General features: G+C 35.1%; 1 protein-coding gene across 1 annotated transcript in view; it reads right to left on the bottom strand.

Moving 5' to 3' along the window:
• The window catches only part of LOC136041065 (uncharacterized), a 134,907-nt gene that overhangs the window by 85,204 nt on the left and 28,451 nt on the right, over positions 1 to 21,252 (bottom strand). Inside the window, exon 3 of the mRNA XM_065725619.1 lies at positions 8,203 to 8,228. Within this exon, the coding sequence (XP_065581691.1) occupies positions 8,203 to 8,228 (26 nt within the window). The remainder of the gene's footprint in view (positions 1 to 8,202; positions 8,229 to 21,252) is intronic.

The following is a 21,252-nucleotide window of genomic DNA, read 5'->3' as shown; positions in this document are numbered from 1 at the left end:
AAAAAATATATGGCTCCAGGTGCTGATAATGTGGTAAATGAGTTTCTTAAATATGGTGGCTCTGAGGTTAGAAATAAGCCACTGAAGATTATGAATATGATTTTTGAAAAAGAGGAAGTACCTAACGATTTTAAGAAACCTTAATTAAACCGCTGTATAAGAAAGGTGATATGAGTGAGTGTTTTAATTATCGTGGCATTAGTCTGGTCTCTGTAAGCAGCAAATTACTTAGCAATATGATGCTTTTTAGACCAAGAGATGCTGCAGACAAACTTGTAAGAGAAGAACAGTGTAGTTTTAGAAAAGGCTAAGGATGTGTCGACCAAATTTTCACTCTTAAGTTGATAATTGAGAAGTACCTTAGTTGTCAAACACCTTTGGTCCTAAGTTTTAGAGATTATGAGCAAGCGTTCGATTCTGCTGATAGAAAAGCTTTAGCAAAGGTCTCATCCTTATATGGTATACCAGACAAATACATCAATGTGATTAGTACTATATATGAGAATAATAATGCTGTGATTAAGGTAAGAAATAAGGTTAGCAGCTGGTTTTATATTAAATCAGTATTTAAGATGGTTCTGTTCTATCCCCCTTTACATGGATCATTTTGGTGGACTTTGTCATTAGGAGCCCATGTTAAGCAATGGGAGACCACGCAACCAAATGAGGAGGTAAAACTCTCCTGGACTTAGATTATGCTAATGACTTAAGCATCCCAGATGAAAGTGTGAGCAAAATGAATGAAATTTTAGAGGTTTGCGGGTTCAGCGTACTGAAATAGGTTAAAAAATTAATATTAAGAAGACAAGGTCACTAAGGCTAGGAATAAGTGAAGATAAAAAGGTGACGTTGGGTTACGGAAAGATTGATCAGGTAGGTAGCTTCACTTACCTTGGTAACATTATTAGTAAAGACGGTGGGAGCAGTCAAGATGTTAAAAGTAGAATAGCCAAGGCTCAGGGTGTTTTTTCACTGTTAAAAAAGAAGTTTGGAAGAATAGGAAGATAAGTCTGCAATACAAGATTAAAACATTTGAAGGTACAGTGATAACAGTGTTCAAATATGGCTCTGAAGCATGGGCGCTCCGAAAAGCAGATGAAGTTCTATCAGATGTTTTCCAGAGAAATTGCCTACGGATTGTTCTGGGTACCCGGCTGACTGACCGTATTTCAAACAGATGGATGTACAAAAAATGTGGCTCAATCCCGCTTTCTATGGAAATAATAAAATAAAGGTTAGAGGGCTAGGCTTACGTTCTGCGGATGAAGGATTGCAGATTGCCAAAGATTGTCCTTTTCGGCCAACCATCTAGGGCTAAACGGAAAGCTGATCGTCCTTGTCTGGGCTGGGAAATGGGAACTTTCTTAGGAGGGTGCAAAGAGGGAAGCTTTGAATAGATTGGGATGGAGGAGAGGCGTGCATAGCTGTGTTGGTATCAGGCGCTTTGGTGCTACGGTGAGTTGTTAGTAGTAGTAGTAGTAATGGTAACTTCCTTTTCAGTGACTGTCTTAATCCAATCCAAAAATATCAATTACTGCGCTTAGTTCAGTAGCATCAAACGTCTAAATTTCAAATCAGGACCTACAGGGGCGGATCTAGACCAAAATATTTGGTAGAGCCTATTGTGAAAAGGGCGCCAATAAGAAACATTTTGGGAGGGGCTCAGTGTGAAAAGGACCCGAATAATTGACTAATTTGACAAATCTATTTTTGAAAAAGTGTGAAAAACAGAAAAAAAAATGAGGGCACCTGAAAAATTTTGGGGGGAGGTTCCCGATCCCCTCTTTCTGGATCCACCAGTGAGAACGTATACTATTTGGATACGACCAAGTTTCTTAAATGGATGCGTCCGAATTTGTTAAAGAACATTTTAGTATTTTAGTTCTGGACAAATTTATACCATATTAGAGTTTTTCATACATGTTTCTTCTAATTAGCCTTTCAGATATTACGGATGATACTGGAATTTTTCATAAGACGGGAAGAATCAAGAGCTAAGAGTTTGTTTTAAAAACAATATTGTTAGTGTTCTATTTAACAAAAGAGTGAGATCCCTTGTAGTAAGAGTAAGATCACTTATGGTAACAATTCACTGCTAAATTCCGCCTTTAATCTATACCTTAGATATTTGCAAGCTTTCGAGTCAATTAGGTGACTATACCAGTATCGTCTTTACAGATGATGAAGAAGCTCTCTCCAAGATCTTCTGTTCTGTTAGCAGAGCTAGAGGCAATTGAGATAGTCTTAGCCATCCTTATAAATAGCCCACCATTGAACATGGAAAGGGATAGAGTTCCAACCAGAAATGCAAACTGAGATATAATCTAACAAGAAGGTAAGTATGGTTTTGACAGCAAACCAAAAAAGTCTTTAAGACCATTAGAAGAAGAAGAGGAAGAAGTAATAGCATCATTACCATAAGAGCGTCATATGGTTTCATAATTGTTTTGAAAATATGTCATGAAAAAATGGATATAATTCACATGCAAGAGCATTAAATTCCAAATATCAACCAAATTCTTTCATTTCTAAGTATTCAGGAAGCTTTAGAAATCAGTCTCGAAAAGTTAAAATCCAGGAATCCATACAATGGTGTTGTTTCCTAGGCTCATTTATGAGCTAGAAGATAAAGTTTCCGGTAGAACTTGCTCATTTTAATTTCTATTTTGAAACATAGAATAAAATATATTGTGGGATTATTTTAATGTTTGCTTTAAACAAGTTGTGATTAATCCTTGTTGTTTATTTTACACGCTATTCCACTAAATTACACTATTTTTTAGTTTTACTTCCAATAAAATTTAGAAAAAATTGCAACTTATGCTCCTTAAAAGCCACAAAAACGTATAAGACTTAGATTTTGCTTTTTCTTTTGGGTATCAAAAGAATTCCAAATATTGCAATAAAAGCAAGACGTGTTTATTTGAATTGCGTGATAGTATATTAGCTTTTTGATCATATCTTAAAATTTTTGTTTCAATTTTGGAATTGTATTTCAACTTCATGACACTTCCTAATTTAGAGTTAATTTACTCTGTAATAAAACAATAAAAAAGAAAATAAACCCCAAAACAGAGTATGAGAAAGTAATGAGTGAAATAACGACATTATTTCCGCTGAAATTTTCCTTATGTAAACATTTGTGCTCACAATTATTATCAATGAGAAAAACATTGAACAAGATAGAATGAATATTATTGCTAGATGCCACTGAGTTGCAGTTAAGCACTGTTCATACTAGGGTGTCACTAATACCAAGATTTAGCAAAATATGATAATTTTGAGAATAATTTGAAACCGAACGAGGCTAAAATAGATATTTAGCTAGCGTCCAAGAAGTATATCGAACTAAAAGTGAAATTTAATCAATTTGAACTGAATTTTTCACGAAATTTTTCAATTTACTAATAGGATTTGGCTAATCCAGATAGGCAAAAAGCAGCAAAGAAAAATAAAAAGCGGAATAAGAAAGCGAAATATAAGAAAGAGCTACTAGAGTTGATCAGAGTTCAACAATGTTTGTACGACAAGAGGAAGATGGATTACGGGATATATGAGATAAAGACTAACACATGGGATAATTACCCTTTCAGTTTATTTTAAGTTTTTAAATTACCCATTGTGAATGGTGAAACCTGATCACTAGTGTCAGTTGGCTTAGGAACGGGCTGAATCTCAGTATTAGTTAAACATCATTATGAATGGGCCTATTACGGTAATAGCATTTTCTTCGTTGTTTCGCAACACAAATGAATAAGTTCAAAAAATCTACATTAATCAATATGTAGCAAGAAGTATTTCAAGATATAACGGGCGTTGGACCCTTGGCCTTAAATCTATATATATAAAAATAAGTTGTCTGTCTGTGTGTCTGTCTGTGGATCAGGTGACGTCATGTTTCTGTGTCGGCTGACGTCATGAAGTTAGTTGTCGTCATTTTTGCTATGACGGTGACGTCATTAAAGATATTTAAGACATATATGTTCACGTAGAAATCTATTAATGTTTAAGTTTAAAATGACTGATGAACTTACAATGGCAAAAGCCGATGAAGATGCTCAAAGAGTCTATGCCAAAAAACTTGCTGCTGATAGAGAAAGTCAGAAAAGAAAGCGTGCCGACGAATCAAAAGAACAGCAAGGAAACAGGCTTGAGGCTAAAGAACGTAAAACCGCGCAGTTAGATGAAGATCCACCTGGACAGCGAGAGTCAAAACATATCAAAACTGAAAATGATAGCGATGATGATTGGGTTTGGGATTTTGACTTGGATAAGGTCATCAATGCCTACCAGATTTTAGTTAAAAAAAACAAAGGTTCGACGATATGTATTTCATAGTGAAGCTGAAAAATAAAGAAGAAAAAGAAAACTGAAAAAAGAAAAAATGTAAAAAACTAAAAAATACTAAAAAGAAAAAACACTCAAAGAGAAATTACAGACCGGGACACAAATGACGACCGGGACAGAGGGAATATAAATAACGACCGGGACACTCAAAGAGAAATTACAGACTGGGATACCGGGACACAAATGACGACCGGGACACAGGGAATATAAATGACGACCAGGACACAGGTATTTGAGAATATCGTTCAAAGACAAATTTTTAATTGTAAGAAGACCGTTGAAAGAGAAATTTCTAATTGTAAAATGACTGAAGAACCTACAATGGCAACGGTAACACCATCGAAGTAGATAACCAGTGGGTTGTTCCATATTCCCCATTAGTGCGAAACGTCAACCCCAAGTCAAATTCGTGCATTGTTTGGCATCATTTTAACAACTTGCTCTCCATCAGCTCCTACAGAGTTATGGGAAAAATATATGTCAAAAATGTCCGAAGATATACTCTATCGAAAACAGTTAGAGACGTCAGATATGACTTTTGATTTTACATCAGAAATTTATAAATACACTTTAGTTATTATAGAAGATTTGTGCGTACGTATGGCAAACAAACCTCTTCAGGATTTGGGAATGCCTTCACCTAACCGTATCGCTGCTGTTTCGACATGTGTAGAATTGGATCGTGAAAAAAGTTACAGTACGAATGATCTATTGTCGTATGTACAAAATAACATTTCCAAGTTAACGTCGGAACAAAAAGACATTTATGATACGATAGACTCAATTTCAGGACGTATACAACTACCTGCTGATTTCTGTAATTTAGTGACGTCCAAAAATGAATTGATTGAAAAAGTATTTCCGAATATTCTAAAAAATTATAAAAATAATAAATGGCTAAGTGAAAGAGCGATTCTCGCACCCAAAAATATAGACGTCCACGAAATCAACAATATTGTTTTGACCAAGATTCGAGACCAGGCAGTCCTTTACAAGTCAGTCGACACAGTTTTGGAACCAAATGAAGCGGTTAATTATCCATCTGAATTTTTAAATTCCATAGATCTTTCAGGGTTTCCACCACACGTGCTACAACTAAAAATAGGCGTACCAATAATACTTTTAAGAAATATCAACCCACCAAAGCTTTGCAATGGCACGCGACTTGCCGTAAAAAAAAACAATGGAAAACCTAATAGAGGCCACAATCTTGACAGGGCCTTTTGAGGGTGAGGCTGTTCTTATTCCTCGCATTCCCATGATTCCAACGGATCTGCCTTTTCAATTTAAAAGATTGCAATTCCCAATTAGATTAGCATTTGCAATCACCATTAACAAAGCTCAAGGTCAATCATTAGAAAAATGTGGTATAGATCTTAATACTGATTGTTTTTCCCATGGACAATTGTGCGTTGCATGTTCGAGGGTCGGTAAACCTGACAATCTATTTATATGCAGTGACAATTGGACAGCGAAAAATGTTGTATATTCGCAAGTTTTACGCAGTTAATTTGTATTGTATCTATCTATCTATCTATCTATATAAAAACGAGTTGTGTGTATGCATGTTTGTTTGTTTGTAAAAAGAGCGTTTGCATATGACGTCATTATTAGTACATACGGCTTTGTATATGCACAGACAATGGGAAAGCCAAGAATGTTGTATATTCGCAATTTTTACGAGTTTAACTCCTGCAGACGAAATGAATGCTTGCCTGAAAAATTCTAATTTATGGGCACACATAAAAATATTAAAATTAACTACAAATATCCGTGTCCGATTGCAAAACGATGACTCTGGTCAAACATTTTCAGATCAATTGCTGGCAATTGGAAAACGGAAAGCTCCCAGTAGTGGGAAAGCCAAAAATGTTGTATATTCGCAATTTTTACGTAGTTTGAAACACATATATAAATCTATCTATATTCACAGGTGGGACACAGGGACACAACTACAATGGCGCGTAACTAATATGGCGCGTAACGACTTACGCGCGCGGGGGGCTTGGGGGGGGGCGCGAAGCGCCCCACCAACTAGGTGTTGGGGTGGCGCGAAGCGCCACCCCAATAGCTAGTATCAGATAAATGTCCCGCTTCTCATACATAAACAAAGTAATTTCATTTGCGCTTTAAATTCTCTGTACCAGACTACATTCAAATGCACTTCAAATGCACTAATCTTTCAAGCTGCCAAGCTTTCTTATCTTTCAAGTATGACCGTGGAAAACATGTTGGCTTGTAGCATTAATATTTTTTATGAGTCATCATACTAGCAGGCTGAATCTTTCCCCATTGATTTTAGTTTATGTATACTGTCGAAGTCGATTTTGAATTTCATTTTTTTGATTGTTTGGTGGCCATAATGTCTGATATAGGAAGCGAGTTGACTTTTTGTATGTAAGTATGTTTTTCATTTATTTTGTCTTAGATTTCAGAAAGTTTGTGTATGTTACGTTTAAGTTGCTGTGGTTTGGCAATGAGGTCAATAAAAGCGAGTTGCATTTTCTACACCCGCTCTTGGTTATTCCCCTTGCCAGGTTAAGTTTGAGAATAGAATCTTAGGCGTGCTCTTCTATTGAGGAGTTCCCTCCTCCAAACCCCCCAAATAATGGGTTTCCAGAAGGCATTTTCAATAACAAGTCTTTTCTTAATAACTTGCATCTGGGCCCCGGCACATATGGGAGATGACTGATGGTTCTCTCTGGACGTCTTGGTTACCTCTGTCAGCATAGGAAGAACTAGTGTTTAAGGTAAGGAGCGATAGTCTTTCACTTGGATACCCTCAGTCTGGCTTTTTCAAGAGAACTATGTTACTTCTTCCCTCCTTATTTTTCATACCCGACAATACTCTGCCTTCATAATATTTCTTTTACCACTAAGGGGATCACCACAAAACTTCCATAATAGTTTCCATTCCGTATCTGTCTCCTAGTTTTAATAGTCTTTCATGTCCACTAATTGGGAGGAGGTTAGAGGGTATAATCATATAAAGAAGGAATTTCCCATAGATCTCTTTGCCCCCTTCTTATTGTCCAACAACCTTCTTAGGTATTTTCATTAAAAGATATCCTTTTTTGGTATTGTCATTTATTGAAATCGTAAAAACAACAGAATCGCCCCCTTTCCAATTTCAAAATACACTTACACCCACCCCCTTCACCTCAATACATTTATCCAGGAAAAAATACCTAATTTAAGATGGCACGTCGAAAGTATATTTTCATGAATTGATACCCCTGAACACCTTTATGTATGGAACTATACACAATTGCCAAGCCTAAGATAAAGACTGGTAAAGCTAGTGCATCCTTAGTTCTTCCTGTGTTATTATTTAATGTCTTCGGAAGTATTCTCCACTGTCTACTTTCCGGGGTTTTGGATTCTAACTGATGCATGATTGGGATCAGCATTGTTTATTCCATGATTATGAAAAGTCGCACAATTAACTCGACTGAGGTGTTATTAGCCAAAGGTCTCGGACATTAAATAAAACAGATACCACTTGAAGACGCATAATACGGGAATTACAATTCTGATTTTAATATTTAAATTTGTTCGATTAAGAGCGTTGAAGAAAATTCACACCCTAAAGGTGTAGGACATTTCCAGAAATTAATGTTGGAGAGAGAGGGGATAAGCCATCAAAATATATCTAGGAAGAAGCAAAAGTGGAATAAATTGCTCTTCTGGAAACAAATCATATTTTTTTCAAGCTTCGAAAATGTTGCGGGTTTCTATTCAAACACCTTTGCTCGCGCCAAAATACCGTATAAATACCACAAAAATTATAAATACTGTATAAAGTATTAAAGACAAAACTGACATAAAGCTAGAATAAAAATAATAAATAATTACCTCAATTTTTGTTCCATTCTGAACACCTAGAAAGAAAATACATTGTTATATCAAAAGCTATTAATACAACAAAATATAATAAGAATAAAATAAATGGAAAAATGGCAAAAAAAATTAAAAGCTGCTCACGCAAGAAAAAAACACGCTTCTAGGGTTATCTCTAAGGCAAGAGTTCTGGGTTCAAAAGACCCCTAGGGTGCTTGAAAGCATTTCTAAGGTCATTTTTGAAAAAAAAAACAAATCTTTACGATCGCTTAGCCTGATATGTATATTAGTAACAATTTTAAGAAAATATTATGGCATTTGCTAATCGGGGCTGGAAAACCGTTTTCCTCTTTAAGACTCAAACGGTTACGGATCTGAACAAAAACTAGACCTCTGGTGGCAAAGCCTCGTGGAGTGTTGCAATGACGAAGCAACACATTGAACTACGTGTCGTGGGTAATGAATACATATACTCCCGTATCATGTTTGCATATTTGTTTTGATTTTTTAAGCTATTATTTGTAAGTGTAACGTGTAAATAGAGATCTCCTTAAATAAACTCTGTATGTACAAAGATCGCCGAATTCTGAATCCGCTCTATTTTTGGTTTTACGTGTATTAAGACTGTTTGCTATTTACTGCGGTTAATGACAATTCTTGAAACGGTTTACCATCGAAAAAATAAACCAAAACTCATAAGAGATACCGAAATTTTGCTTAGGTTGTCGAAGAAATAGCTTCAAGTTCTAAAAGTATTCAAAGTTACTTGATTTCTTAAAAGTTTAGCTTCAGAGTCAGGGTATTTTGCTTAAAAAAAATGTAGGAAGTCATTACAATCAAAACTTCGAAATGGAAAAAAATACAGAATGAATTTTGTTTCTGGAAAACTAAGGTAAGCTCCAGATCTTAAATGGTCAAGACCTGTTTATTTGCAGAATACAAAAAATCATACCTTGTCTAAAAGAAAAGTTGCCACTAAGATGTCAAGGAAATCGATCAGCGATTCCTCGACATTACTCCATTTATGGGCATATCGAGAATGCTTGTATTTTACTGATTTGTTAAGTTTTTCATATAAACTTTGGAAATTTTTATTATATTCAGCCAATAAGGATAGTTATCTTGAAGGGATTCCTCACAGTTTTAATGCATTCTAAGAATTATTAGTTTTCCAGTATAAAATTAGCTATTGCCATATTTGTGTTGCGAGAGCAACACTTTGGTTTTGTCCCGTTTTTTTGTTTTTTTTTTCCTATGCCTTCTATCTCAGCTTATTCCTGGAATCTGGTAAGGGTCTAACCAGTGCGGTTTTTACGGAAAGTGTGGACCTCAGGCTGGATTGATGAATATGACATTACATTTTGGAAAGCTCCGTAGAACTCTTGCCTGGGGCCAAAAAGGATGGTTTTTGCTTGTCCTCGAGCCAGAGCCTATGATGTGCGAAGTGGAGTGGAGTTGTATAGCCTATGTCGGAAAGGAGTATCTGAAGTTGTGCAGCCAAGCTTTCGTTTCATCAAATCATATTTCTGCTTTCGAGTGGAAAGCTCTGTTCTAGCAGGCAAGCAGGCAGGCACCAATTTCAAATTGAAGATGGACTAAAATCTCTAAGTGTTAAATATATGCGGCAGTTCCCCGGCCCCACAGCCAATATATCTTCTTTGAGTGATAAATAGAAAAATTTACAGAAACAAAAGAGTGCGATTTTCCCACGGGTCCGAAAGTGCTGCTATCTATTGTTTCTACCCATTTCTGTTCGTGATTTCAGCTGACTTTACCATTCTTTTTTTTCTACTTGGGATTGCAATAGAGAAATGGTATCAGATATGCCTCTTAAACTTTAAAAGTTCTCTCATTGCTAATGAAATTAGAGCTTATCCTTTGCTCCTTTTTAAGTGGTGGTGTTAGAAAGTTGGCCTCCGGCAAAAAAGTCAACTTTTGAACTAAGACAGATAGAATTTTTTTTTTCAATGGCAATCGATAGACCTTGATGAGTTGATCAAAGTATATGTCATCCATTTTTTGGTACAAAAATTCCTTCATGAGATACATCAGTTTGAAAGTTTCAAGGGGTTGACAACTTCAGTGGTAAGATACACACTTAAACCAAAAATAGGCCGATACCAATTGTGAGATATGTAGGGGACTTTCAAGCAACAGTCGACTATTAGCTTATAATCATCTTTGGCAATGAGGGGTTTGCAACTTTTGCTGATTGGTGTACCTATTATCTGTATCTGGTGTAATTGATGGTAAGAACAACTTGGTTCCCGATTGTAAGACATGTAGGGGAGTTGTAAGTAATAATCAGCTGTTACGCTACAATGATCTTCAGCGACGAGGGGTTTGCAACTATTGCTAGTTGGTGTACCCATTATTTGTTTCCGGTAAACTTGATGTATATCACGGGAGAGGGACTTGTAAGTAAGAATCGGTTGCTAGAGGAGGCTCATGAAGGGCTACAAATTTGTGAAAATTGGTGCACATCTATGGGATTTGATCCTGAAAAGTTACGGAGAGCTTCATAATACCAACTAGATTATACAAGATAATGTTCCAAGTTTCCATCCATCACGATGTCTACGATTGAAAAGGATAAAGTTCAACTGGCTGCAAACTCAATTTAGTCCCTTCTTCCGATATTCTTTTGCTGTTGTTTTTTCAACGCTGAAGAATTTGATCATGTGATTACTGATTGTGTTCTGCTTTGAATATGCCGTTTTGAATGCTTTGATAGTTTTGACAACTTCAGCATTTAACCGATAGCGAAGAAACAAAACCAAAGTGTTGCTCTCGCAACACTTTAATCGGCGAAGCCGGACAAAGGTTGCCGCAACACTTCACGTTGCCCAGGCAATGTAGGTCTAGTTTTGTTTCTTCTTATCAGATTTCTTTTTTCTTAAATAAAGACAAAAAGGATGGCATCATTATTCAAAGTTCCTTGATTTCTTATAAGTTTAGCTTCAGAGTTAGGGTATTTTGCTTTAAAAATGTAGGGGATTCATCACAATCAAAACTTTGAAATGGAAAAAAATATAGAATGAATTTTGTTTCTGGAAAACGAAGGTAAGCTCAAGCTCTTAGAAGGCCAAGATCTGTTTATATGCAGAAGACAAAAAATTGTATCTTATCTAGAAGAAAAGTTGTAACTAGGATGTCAAGGAAATCGATCAGTGATAATAAGTTTAGAAATTATTTTTTAGTTTAGGCCAACAGCTCAATTCAGATACAGAAGACCGCTGTCTCATTGCTTGCGTTACATGACATTAAAAGTTTAAAATATAACAAACATCAAAACCCAAAGCTTTAGAAAAACAAATTAGAACTTTTGTGTTTCGAAATCTTGTGTATTATGTTTCGGATTATGAGAGATGGATATTTTGTTTATGTTTTCCAAAAGATAATATGAAGTTCTGTCAGCGTTGAAATTTATTTTAACGCTGACTCAATAAAATTTACTACTCAATACCACTCAGTAAAATTTAGGAAATTCGCGAAATCAGAAGTTCAGAATAGAAAATTTCAGAAAAGGCGCAAAAGGAATTTTATTTTTGAAAAACCAAAATCATTTCCAGTTCTTAAAAGATCAATATCTGTCTATCCGTGTTGAAAGGAATTCTGTTAAAAAAAAATTACCTCTAGGATATCTTTAAAATTTTGAAGCGCCAGGAAATTACTATTTATTGAAAATTATTGTTGGAAATTATTTGTACGTAAACAAAGCAATTTCGTGTACAAGAAAGTTCATGTCATCTTGATTACTTTTCATTGTTCTTTTACCTAGGAAAACAGGATACAAGCTAAACAAAAAAGGGAAAATAAGGGACTGCCTTGAATGCAGAATTGAAGGATAAAATGTCTATAGTCCCTACAGCATAATCTTAGTTGTAGTCCTACCAGGAATTTTAATTTTTCTTAATTCAATATTCACAAATCACAAATTTTTGTGAAATATTCACAAAAATTGTTTACAGTTTCATTCCCACGGTCAAAAGTACTAAAAATATTTATTAAGATTTAAAACCAGCCACGTAAAGTATAAGGCCATCCTTCCCATGCCCCCTCCTTCCTGTGGAGTTTAGATCTTATGATAGTTCCGATTTTAGCTGCTGTTTCTGACGCTAGATTGAAACTCCGTCTTGTGATTACCAAAATCGTTGCTAAAAGGAGTAGACATGACCATAGATCTCTAGTGAAACTGCACTCATCCTGCTATGATTATTCTGCGCTATTTTTATCTGTTTGTTTAATATTTTCCTCAAAACCGACATTCGAGCTCTTTGTTCGGGGTGTTTTTGATTAAATATTTACTATATCTGCTACTGTGGTATAAAAATAGAAAACTATACAAGAATTTTAATTCTGCAGTTATAATGACGAAACTGTCTGAGTCTTGCTTTTATGAATTTTAAAACGGTCTTACCATGTTTTCATATAAGGTAGCTTATTTTGTTTTTAATTTCGGTTTTCTTGCTTATATTGTATCCCTCCAATTTCTTTTTGTGTTTTTTAAATTATTACTATTATTGTTGAAAAGAGTTCACAAATTTGTGCGAAATTATTCTTGCTCATTAACGATTTGTCGAAAAATACAATTTTTTTTCAATTTTTGCTTCGGTTAATTACTAGCCCATAATATGGAAGTTTATGTTTGTCTAATATCTTAGTTCAAAAGTCCATCAGACAGAAGGGGGCAAATTTGCAAAAAGTAGAGGGCAACAAGGATCTTTTTTGTTTATTTTTTAATGAAGATACAAAAAAGAGACTGCTCAAAAATTAGAGAGGGGATAATTTTTTCAATATTCTTCAATGAAATACTAAAACAGGTATTTTCAAAATCTTAGGGGGAGGAAAGTAAAAAAAATCTAGGAGGTTCATTACCCCCTTCTTTGCTTCTCCTCCCCCTATTGGTACACCTGCTGTCGGATTTCCAGGTCTTGCTTTCCCACATTTTTATTAAATATTAGGTAAACGAGCCCCTTCCTTATCTCAAGCACCAAGGTACACAATTTCTGTTCTATTGCTTAAGACTGACTTTCGATGGATACAGATGCATTTCTAATAAGTGTTACATGGCTTCACTGAGAAAACAACTATAATGACCTTTTATTATATTTCCTATAGATACTTGAAACTATACACAAGAAGCCTAGTAAACGCATTAATCCTCGATGCTTTAAATGTGAGACGTAATTTGAATTATAAATTTTCAAGTAAATAAACAGGAAACCTATTATATGTGTGACTTATTTTTTAATTCCTAATAGTATTAAAAAATGATTTGTTGCTACTCTTTTTGTTTCCTTCAACACTGCAATAGGGCCTTAGTAAACAGATAAATTTTGTTGTGGGAGAGGCGTAAATTTAAAAACACATGAGGGGTAACCTCTATCGAATAAACAGCCTAAAGGGGATGAACTAGCAAAATCCAATAAAGGATAGAATTAAGTCAAATTTAGTGGTAGGTAGTTTGTGCTGTGTGGATATTATTTTGTGCCGAATAGCATTGGCTGGCTCTGCCTTCAATTGTCTCAGAAATGTTTGGAGAAATAGCAAATATTCCCAGAAAAACTCAGAATTTATAATAGCAATATCCTCTCCGTCCTTACATATAGTTGTGAAACTTGGGGTATCACTGCGCAACTAGGAAAACGACTACGGGCATTCGATAATAACTGCCTAAGATCTATTTTGAATACACATTGGACTGAGAGAATAAGAAATGATGAGATTTATACCATGACAAATCATACCCCCATCCTTGGTGCCGTTAGAAAGCGACGATGGATGTATTGGGGGCACATGGTGCGAATGGGTGATGGAAGGCTACCTCATGACATATGGTGTTGGATACCCCCTGGCCTCCGCAAGTCAGGGAGACCCAAAATGACCGTTGGCAGGATGTTAGAGAAGGAGGCGAAGCTGGTGAGGTCTTAGATGGAGGAGCTTTGGCCGAGGGCTCAGGACAGGTCGTCGTGGCGAACCACTTTTGCTGCCTTATGCGCACTTAGGCTTGGGAGGACCTAAGTAAGTAAGTAAGCTGTGTAGATAACAGGGTGCATCCTATACAAAGTTAAACCCGTACTTAGGATAAAAATTATGTATTCAAACAAACTTTGGACATTTAAGTACGAAATGTAGATTTTCTCTTTGTAAATACATACCCCAAAGATTGCAAAAGACATTTGAACTAACTCTAAAGTATTTACACAAAATATTAAACGTTTAATTTCCCTCTTCAGGGTCATAAACTGCTAAGGACTAGTTTCACTCCAAATTTCCATTATCCTCTCAAAAGTTTCAAGCATAAATAAATTTTTGATCATATTTTTGATTATGTTTATCGTTAAATTACATTACAGAATTAGCATTTAAATCTGTTTTAAAATCTAGCAAACATTCAGGGGACCTTAGGCGCCAACTTTAGACGACGAAATTTTAGACGAAATCTCATGTTTCTTGTGATTTTTCTACGAATTTTAGATAAGAAGAATACCCCCTGTAAAAATTTGAAAGCTTGTCCTTTCCTTCGATGAAAAATAACTTTTTGTACCCATGTAATAGGAATCTACCATCTCTAATGTTCAACAGTAAATAAAGGTGCTTATAAAGGAAAGCTATGAGAGACAACGCAATAGCGTTGCATACAGTAAAGGCCATACGGCTTTGATGTATTCTCTAGAGGCAGTTCATATGGAAAGGGTCGTCGTATAAACTTAAGAGGGGGCTCATCCGATTGTAATCCAGTAGTTCTAGTGCCCTTTTTAAGACTTCAAATCGATCGGAGGGTAACTAGCCCTCCTCCACGCCTTTTCCCCCAAATACACTTGACAAGAATTTTCAGATAGCCATCTTGTTAAAAATGGTTCAGAGATCATATAACAAAAACTCAAGGGTCGAAACAACCCCCCAGGGCCCGGGGGTAGGGGTTATTAGTTATACCCCGGGGCCGTATATGATTCTTAGAGAAGGGATCCTCGAATAAACTTTAAAGGGGGCTCATTTGATTGGAAATTGAAAGTTCTATTCTTTTTTTAAAAGTCAAAAGAGATCAGAGAACAAGCCCCCTCCCCACGCCCTTTTTTCCCGAAACCCATCAGATAAAAATTTTGACATAGCCATTTTGTTAAGAATAGTTGAAAGGTCAGATAACAAAAACTCCAGGTTCGACACAACCCACCAGGGCCCAGGGGAAGGTGTTGAAAGTTAGGCCCTGAGGGCATACATGGTTCATATAGAAGGGATGTTCGTATAAAGTTCAGAGAGGTTTCATTTGATTGAAAATTGAAAGCTCTAGTTCACTTTTTGAATTTCAAAAGAAATCATAGAGCAACTACTCCCCCTCCTCCCCCAGTTCCTTTTTTAACCAAACCCGTATGGTAAAGTTTTGAAATAGCCAATTTGTTGAAAATAGTTGAAACATCAGATAATAATAACTCCAGAGTCTAGACAACCCCCCAGGGCCCAGAACCCAGAGCAGGCGTTGTAAGTTATGCCCTGGGGGCGTGTATGCTTCTTATGAAAGTGGTGCTCGTAAACTTTAGAAAGGGCTCATTTGATTGGAAACTGAAAGTTCTAGCTCACTTTTTAAGAGTCAAAATAGATCAGAGGGCAACTAGACCCCTCTCTCAGGGCCTTTTCCCCAAAATACTCTTTCCCTATATGGTTTTTTATAGAAGGGATGCTCATATAAACTTCAAATAGGGCTCATTTAATTGGAAATTGAAAGTTTTAGTTCACTTTTTAAGAGTCAAACGAGATTAGAGGGTAACTAGCCCCCCCCCCTTCACGCCCTTTTTCGCCAAATACATTTGATAAAAATTTTGAGACAGTGGTTTTGTTAAGTATAGTTCAAAGATCATATTTAAAAATCCGGGATCGACAACCTCCCAATGGACCCATGGGGCAGGCGTTATAAGTTATGCCCTGGGCGTATATATGTTCCTTATAGAAGTGATACTCGTATAAAGATTAGAGAGAGTAGTGGCGGCGTAGTGGATTCTAGCAGACAGATAGGGGGTATACCTGAAGATGCTAACGTTGGTATTGATTATGTACACTTGGTTGTTATGCAGTACTATATGGAGAGTTTTTTCTTTACTTGTTACGTAATTGTTTACTTATGCAATTGTTTTCTTCAAGATTTCTTGGTTGTTACGTAATTAAATTACTTATTAAAATTTATTGAGGATGATTTAATCTCGTGTGACTTCTTTTGCAAGAGCTCAAGGCCCACTAGTCATTTTGGGAACCCCGGAAAATGAGAATAATGTAAATGAGAATAATGTATTGCGCACATGTGGGTGTTGCGTAATACTTTAGGAGATGTTTTTTCTTCAAGGTGTTTTTCTTCGAGATTTCTTTTTCTTCAAGATTTTTTTTTCTTCCAAAAATTTTTTCGAGGCAATTTTTCTTCGAGACCTTGGTAATATTTGGTAATATGTAATAGTTAATTATTTACTCGTGCAATTTAAACGCACATGTTATTTAATTTTTTTCTTCACGGTGTTTTTCCCTTGGATGTTTCATCAAGGCATTCCCCAAGCCGATTACAAAAGATGTGTTTCAATTCGGAACCGTTAGTCGAACGTTCGCAACCCCTGGATGACTATATAAGCGTTTAAACATTTAATTTTGAGGATTTTTATGTACCTTTTCAGATACCTCTGGGAGGAGACTTTACCCCTCAAAAACCTACAGGCTAATAATTTATTCTATTTCAGCCTAATATATTCTCTGTTTACAGGTTAAAATAAAACCATTTTAATGGGGAAATAAGTTGTTTTTTAGGTTCACCTAATGGTTTTCCCTTCACTTTAAGGATGTAGACTCCTCTTAACCCCTCAATGAATAATCTGTGCCTGCGATACCCTAAAGTACCTTTTATTACTCCTAAAGTATTTTTGTCATTTTCTTGGTGAAAATAATGCTTTAAATCCATTGCTTTTCGGTTTTAAAAGCCAATCATATTACCCAATAGGCATTTTTAGGTTTTACATTGATAAATGATATCCAATTCCAATCCTCCCGCATCTGGCCTTGGATACAGCGGTCCAGCTCCACTTTTGCCGCTTCTCTCCTGGTTACATGGGTAGCAGTCATGACCATGTTAGGTCCAACCCAGGCTCCAGTTCGGGTTTCGGTTCCACCAATTACGCTCCAAGTTCCACCAGTTCAAGTTTCTTCACTTCTGTTCCCAATTCCAGAGCTCAAGTTTCACCAAGTCTGCTCCAATCTCCGTCGGTTCCAGGATTTCTTTTAAATCCAGCTCCACTTTTGCCGCTTCTCTCCTGGTTACATGGGTAGCAGTCATGATCGTGTTAGGTCCAACCCAGGCTCCAGTTCGGGTTTCGGTTCCACCAATTACGCTCCAAGTTCCACCAGTTCAAGTTTCTTCACTTCTGTTCCCAATTCCAGAGCTCTAGTTTCACCAAGTCTGCTCCAATCTCCGTCGGTTCCAGGATTTTTTTTAAATCCAGCTGCCCCCTTCGGTATTGTGTGGCCATCGAAAGTAGCTAGTTTATAGTTTTTAGGAGGCATATTGACTATAGCGATACTAGCTTTTGAGGGTTTCAAGCGATTATGTTCCATATTTTAATATTTGTTTCATATTTTTAATATTTTCTGGGGCTTTTGGGTCGAGGTTTAAGAGTTTCAAGAGATTATTTTCCATAATTAAATAAATTTTCAATATTTTTCTTTATTTTTTCCCGGTCTAGTAGATCCAAGGCATGAAAAAATTCAATTACGAGAGCAGAATTCGACAGCAATACGGTTCCCACACACATCTGGGGGTCATTTTGACTAAGGAAATACTAGAATTTAAGGGTTTTAAGCAGGTTATTTTTGGTATATTTTAACTTTGCTTCATATTTTTTTATATTTTCTAGGGCTTATGGGCCGAGATTTTGAGTGTTTTAAGATGTTCTTTTTCCATATTTCAATAATTTTTCATATTTTTCATTATCATCCCGGGTTTAATGGATCCAGGGCATGAAAAAATTCAACCTCCAGTACAGGATGGCACAGGAATATTGTTTTCACACACATCTTGCAATAATTTTGATTAAGGGCATACTTGATTTTAAGGGTTTTAAACAATTATTTAACATATTTTAACATTTGTTTCATGTCCTTAATATTTTCTATGCCTTATGGGCCGACGTTTGAGAGTTTTAAGAGATTGTTTTCCATATCATGAAAAAAAATTTAAACTCGAGAGCAAAGCGGCAGAGTTATAGACAGCGATACCGCTTACAAAACAGAAATAATTCTTACAAAATGCAAAAAGTTCTAACAAAATCCCAAATATTTCTTTAAAAAAATTATTCTTACGAAACACAAGGAATGCTTTATACACAAATCCAAAATAGTTCTAACAGAATAAAAAATAGCTGCTACAAAATACAAAATACTTGTTATAACCCACAAAAATCCAGAAACATCCAAAATTCTTCTTAAAGAATATAAAAAAGTTCAAACAAAATCTAAAATACTTCTTACAAAACAAAAATAATTCTTAAAAAATATAAGAAGCTCCAATAAAATCCAAAATATATTCTTATAAAACAGAACTATTCTTAAAAAATACAAAAATACTGCATACAAATCCAGATAGTTCTAACAGATTAAAAATATTTGCTGCAAAAATACCAAATGTTTCTTTAATAGTACAAAAAATTCTAACAGCATCGAACACAGTTCTTACAGAATGCATAAAGTTCAAAGAAAGTCCAAAAATAACAAAACACAAAACATAAATTATTCTTACAAGCTACAGAAATACTTTACACAAATCCAAATACTTCTTTCAGCATTCCCACAAGTTTGCTGAATCCAAACGAACTTGAATTAAAATCACTCACGTATAATTTAACCTAGATAAAAAATTAGGTTGGCTACACATACGCCAACTGCGGTAGGATGGCTACAGGTATCTGAGGCAGCTGTAGGTTTACTGCAGGTACCCGGGACAGTTGTGGGTTGATTGCAGGTACCTGGGGTGCAGCAGGTTGGCTTCAAGTACCTGGGTTCCGCTTTATAAAAGTGCTTTGTGGTTCTAGCAACTATTTTTTATTCTGCTAGAAGTATTTTGGATTCGTGTAAAGAATTTTGTTTTGGGAGAATAATTTTTGTTTTGTAAGAACTATTTTGGATTTTGTTAGAACTCTTTGTTTTTTATAAGAATTATTTCTATTTTGTGAGAATTATTTCTATTTTGTAAGAATTATTTTGCATTATTTTTTAACTTTTTGTCTTCAACAAGAAATTTTTGGGATGTTATTAGAATTTTCGCGTTTTGTAGCATATATTTTCTGATTTGTACCAACTATCTTTCATTTTGTTACAACTATTTCAGATATTTTTATGTTTTGTATTTTGTATTTTTTTTGTAAGAAGTATTTTTGTAATTTGTAAGAATTCTTTTTGTTTTTTTAAGAAATATTTTGGATTCTGTGATATCTTTTTGTATTTTGTAAGAATTATTTCTCTTTTGTAAGAACTGTTTTGGATTTTGTTTAAACATTTTGTATTCTGTAAGAAGTATTTTGGATGTTGTTAGAAATTGTATTTTGAAACAAGTATTCTGTGTTTTTTTTGCAGCAACTTTTTTTCCGTTAGAACTATTTGGATTTGTGTAAGATATTTTTGTATTTTTTAAGCATATTTTTTTTTTGTAAGAACTATTTCGGATTTTATTGGAATGTTTCGTATTTTATGAGAATTATTTTTGTTTTGTAGGAATTATTTTGGATACTGTTTGAACTTCTTTGTATTCTGTAACAAGTATTTTTGACGTTGTTAGATTTGTGTGTTTTGTAAATAGTATTTTGCACTTCGCACACACTATTTTTTATTGTTTTAGAACTATTTTGGATTTGTGTAAAGTATTGTGTATATTTTGTAAGAATAATTTTTGTTCCGTAAGAACTATTTGAGATTTTGCAAGAACTTTTTGTATTTTATAAGAATTATTTCTGTTTTGTAAGCAGTATAGCTGTCTATCTCTATGCCACTCTGCTCTCGAGGTTGAATTTTGGAAAAATAATGCAAAATGTAAAAAAAAAATTAATATAGACAATAATTTCTTAAAGCTCTCAATACCTCAGCCCTTAAGCCCTAAGAAATATTAAAAATATGAAAATAATGTTAAAATATAGTAAATAACTGCTCAAAACCCTCAAAATATAGTATGCCTTAAGTCGAAATTGTCCCCAGATGTGTGTGGAAACAATATTGCTGTTCCATTCTACTCTCGAGGTTGAATTTTTTCATGCTCTGGATCTATTATACCCGGAAAGATAATGAAAAATATGAAAAATAATATTTTAAAACTTAGACAAAATGCCCTATCAAATATTAAAATATGAAGCAACTGTTAATATGTGGAAAATAATCCCTTAAAACCCTCTGCTCTCGAGGTTGAATTTTTCATGCCCCGAATCTATTAAAACCGGGAAAATGATGAAAAATATGAAAAATACATTAAAATGTGGAAAATAACCTCTTAAAACTCTCAAACATCCACCCATAAGCCCTTGAAGATATGAAACAAATTCTAAAATATACACAATAATCGCTTGAAACCTTAATGAGCTAGTATATCCTTAGTCAAAATGCCTCAAATATAGTAAACTAGCTACTGTCTATAGCCAGCCACAAAATTACCACGGAGGGCAGCCCCATAAAATTGTCCTGAAACCGAAGGAACTCGGAGTGGAATTGGTGAAACCAGAAATGTGGAATCGGGGGAAGGAGTAGGGGTACCAAGACCGTCGGAACTCGGAGTGGAATCGGCGGAACCAGAACCAGAACTGAAACCAGGGTATATATATTTTTTCTTATTTATTCTTTTTTTTTCATTTTCATTTCAATTTTTTTCAAAGAAGTAGGGGTACCAAAACCGTCGGAACTCGGAGTGGAATCGGCGGAACCAGAACTGAAACCAGGGTATATATATATTCTTTTCTTATGTATTCTTTTTTTTCATTTTATTGTCTAAAGCTTCTTTCACTGTATCTTCTTCTCTGTGTAGATAGTTTATTCTTGGACTTCTCTTCTAATTTA

The sequence above is a fragment of the Artemia franciscana genome, chromosome 21 (assembly GCF_032884065.1).
Source record: "Artemia franciscana chromosome 21, ASM3288406v1, whole genome shotgun sequence".
In the NCBI taxonomy this organism is placed as follows: Eukaryota; Metazoa; Arthropoda; class Branchiopoda; order Anostraca; family Artemiidae; genus Artemia; species Artemia franciscana.
The sequence above is the reverse complement of the archived record's forward strand: the minus strand, read 5'-3'. Positions and strand labels throughout refer to the sequence as shown.